Source organism: Nannospalax galili, unplaced genomic scaffold (genome assembly GCF_000622305.1).
Source record: "Nannospalax galili isolate Female #2095 unplaced genomic scaffold, S.galili_v1.0 C49568249, whole genome shotgun sequence".
NCBI lineage: Eukaryota > Metazoa > Chordata > Mammalia > Rodentia > Spalacidae > Nannospalax > Nannospalax galili.
In genome coordinates this window covers 1-2,305 of record NW_008480332.1, presented here as the reverse complement: position 1 = coordinate 2,305, position 2,305 = coordinate 1, and the positions used below count along the sequence as shown (strand labels likewise).

Genomic DNA, 2,305 nt, shown 5'->3' with positions numbered 1-2,305 from the left:
AAAAAAAACAAAAAAAAAAAAAAAAAAAAAAGAGTAGAAACAAACAGGAGGGTAAAATGTGGCTTTTTTGAAAAAAGATTTATTTATGTCTGTGTCTATGTAGGGGCTTGTGCACATGAGTGTGGTGCTTGGGGATTGAATCCCCTTGAGCTAGAGTTACAGGTGGTTGTAAACCTCCTGACATGGGTGTGGGGAACTGAACAGTAGGCATATTCTTAACCACTGGGCCACCTCTCCAGCCCCAGAGATGGATTTTCATTGTTGTTTGTTGATTGTATGTCCAGGCTGGCCTTGAGCTCATAAAGATCTACCTACCTCTGCCTCCCTAAGTGCTGGGACTACAGGCATGTGCCTCCATGCTCGGCTGAGATGTGACTTCCTAATGGGTACAGGGTTTCCGTCTGGTACTGATGAAAAATTCTAGAACTAGAGGGTAGTGATGCTCACACAACACTGTGAATGGACTAAATGCCATTGAATTGTACATCCTGAACTGGTTAAAATGGTTAAGTTCAAGTTACATGTATTTTGCCATAATTTAAAAATTGGGTTCAATCCTTAGCACTGCCCAAATTCTTTTGTGAATTGCCAAAAGACTTGAACAATTTACAAAAGAGAAATGCAGATGGACAACAAACCCAGGGAGTGGGTTCTAAGGTGTTAGTCATCAGGAAGATGTAACCTGAAACCAGCTTCCATCCACCCGAATGCTCACCTGGCTTGGGGGCACCACTCGCCATCAGAATATGGGTAGATGTCTTTGGACTGTGGTGAGGACATCCCTTCCTCCTGAGCACTGCTGAGGGACCACAGGGAAACGGTCACTGATAGGCAAGAACATCCCATGCAGAGCATGGGAGCCTGGATATCAGAATTTGGGAAGGCAAAGCAGCTAACGCCCAGAGAGGTCAATGTCCTTGCCCAGAGTGGCACAGCATCAACAGAGGAAACAGCACTTAGACCCAGGCTGGTGTTCCCCGCAGCCTCCACCTGGTCCCTGCACACCTTGGGGGCTCTGGCTTTGGCTTTTCCAGTAGAGTCAGCTCGTTCTCAGTGCCTGTCTCCAGCTCTTCAGAACTAGAATCTGTTGTTACTGCATCCTCCTTCCGCCTGGGTTTCCTCCTGCGCCTCCTCTTTTTCCGGCCGGTGATGATGGTGCCCTCAGGCTCACTGGCTGTGCCCAGCTGGGAGTCTGAGGGGAAGCCAGACAGGCCTCCCCACGGGATGGGTGAGGTGCACAGGCGGGGAGGCAAGTCTTCCTGTGGAGCCAAGGGACAGATAGGAGAAGACTGGAGTCCCACAGTGAGCTCATTTATGGACAGGAAAGTAAGCACAGAGGCTAAGCAGGGGTGGCCATGCAGCCACACTGATCACAGAGCTCCATGGGATGAACAACCCAATCCAGGGAGTCACTATATGCCCCATCAGGCCAGGTAGAAACCTGGGCCTTAGCTTCTTGTTGCCTCCTGTCAGCACCAGGCACCACTTCCTCCAGGAAGTTGCCCAGACTACAGTTCCGGACCCCTGCATTGCAATGACCAAGTGGCTACATCACTGTGTATTCATGTGCCTGTCCTCCAGACTTGACTGGAAGTTATTTGAAGGAAGGGGCCACTGCTTGTTTCAGTTTGCTGCATAGTGCCTGGCATACAGTGGGGGCTCAGTTAAAGTTTGTCACATTCAACTGGTTTAAACTCTTGCTGGCTTGAGCTGGGCCCTATTTCCATTCTGTAAACACCCCACTTTTCCCCACCACTTCCACATTGTGTTCCAGCTGCCTGGAACTGGTAGTGGACTAGAACAAGCTGGGTCTTAATTCTTTTCCATCCCTACACCAGGATCCTCTCCAAGCTTCCCAGGGATGATTCCTTTCCACCCCTCAGGGTTCCAGCTCAGAGATCTCCGTTCAGAGACCTGCCTCAACTTCCCAGTAAGTAGAATAAACTTAAGCTAGCCCTCTTTTCCAGTGCTGTGACAGCATATCATGAGGACTTGAGGCCAACCCCAAGTGTTGTCCCCAAGGGCAGGGATACTGATGGTACAGCACCAGTGAGGGAGTTGGGGCAGGCAATGAGCTAGGATGGGGATCCTTACCTCATCACTCTCCAGCTCCTGGACAAAGAAGGCCTCCCCACTGTCCCCCAGCTTCATGCGCAAGTCCACCGGCTCCCCATTGATCTCAATGTCCACCTGTGAAAGGAGCGTCGTGTGGGTGCTCCACAAGCGCAGCACGGGTCCTCCTGTTCCCACTCTGGCCTGCCTCCAGCTCTGTACCAACTGGAACTCCCCTTAAGACCTCTGTGGG

At 50.8% G+C, this 2,305-nt stretch overlaps 1 protein-coding gene across 2 annotated transcripts; it reads right to left on the bottom strand.

The window, feature by feature from the left end:
- Window positions 1-295: 295 nt before the first annotated feature.
- On the bottom strand, window positions 296-2,291 carry LOC108490423 (phosphatidate phosphatase LPIN3). 2 transcript variants are annotated; one of them, XM_017796476.2, is made up of 3 exons: window positions 2,095-2,291; window positions 1,006-1,259; window positions 296-799 (listed from the first exon to the last, which is right to left on the bottom strand). In XM_017796476.2, the coding sequence occupies exons 1-3, from the start codon at window positions 2,149-2,151 to the stop codon at window positions 712-714; spliced, it is 399 nt and encodes a 132-aa protein (XP_017651965.1). In that variant the 5' UTR covers window positions 2,152-2,291; the 3' UTR covers window positions 296-711. The 2 variants fall into 2 exon arrangements, with proteins under 2 accessions (XP_017651965.1, XP_017651966.1); XM_017796477.2 differs by having other exon boundaries at window positions 296-796.
- Window positions 2,292-2,305: the final 14 nt, after the last annotated feature.

What these genes read in the sequence shown, in the direction of transcription:
- LOC108490423 (XM_017796476.2), bottom strand. Translation starts at nt 2,151, where the DNA reads ATGAAGCTGGGGGACAGTGGGGAGGCCTTCTTTGTCCAGGAGCTGGAG. An exon ending in AGGAGCTGGAGAGTGATGAG is followed by an intron (nt 1,260 to 2,094) that starts GTAAGGATCCCC and finishes TTGGCTCCACAG; the next exon opens with GAAGACTTGCCTCCCCGCCT. An exon ending in CCAAAGCCAGAGCCCCCAAG is followed by an intron (nt 800 to 1,005) that starts GTGTGCAGGGAC and finishes GTGGTCCCTCAG; the next exon opens with CAGTGCTCAGGAGGAAGGGA.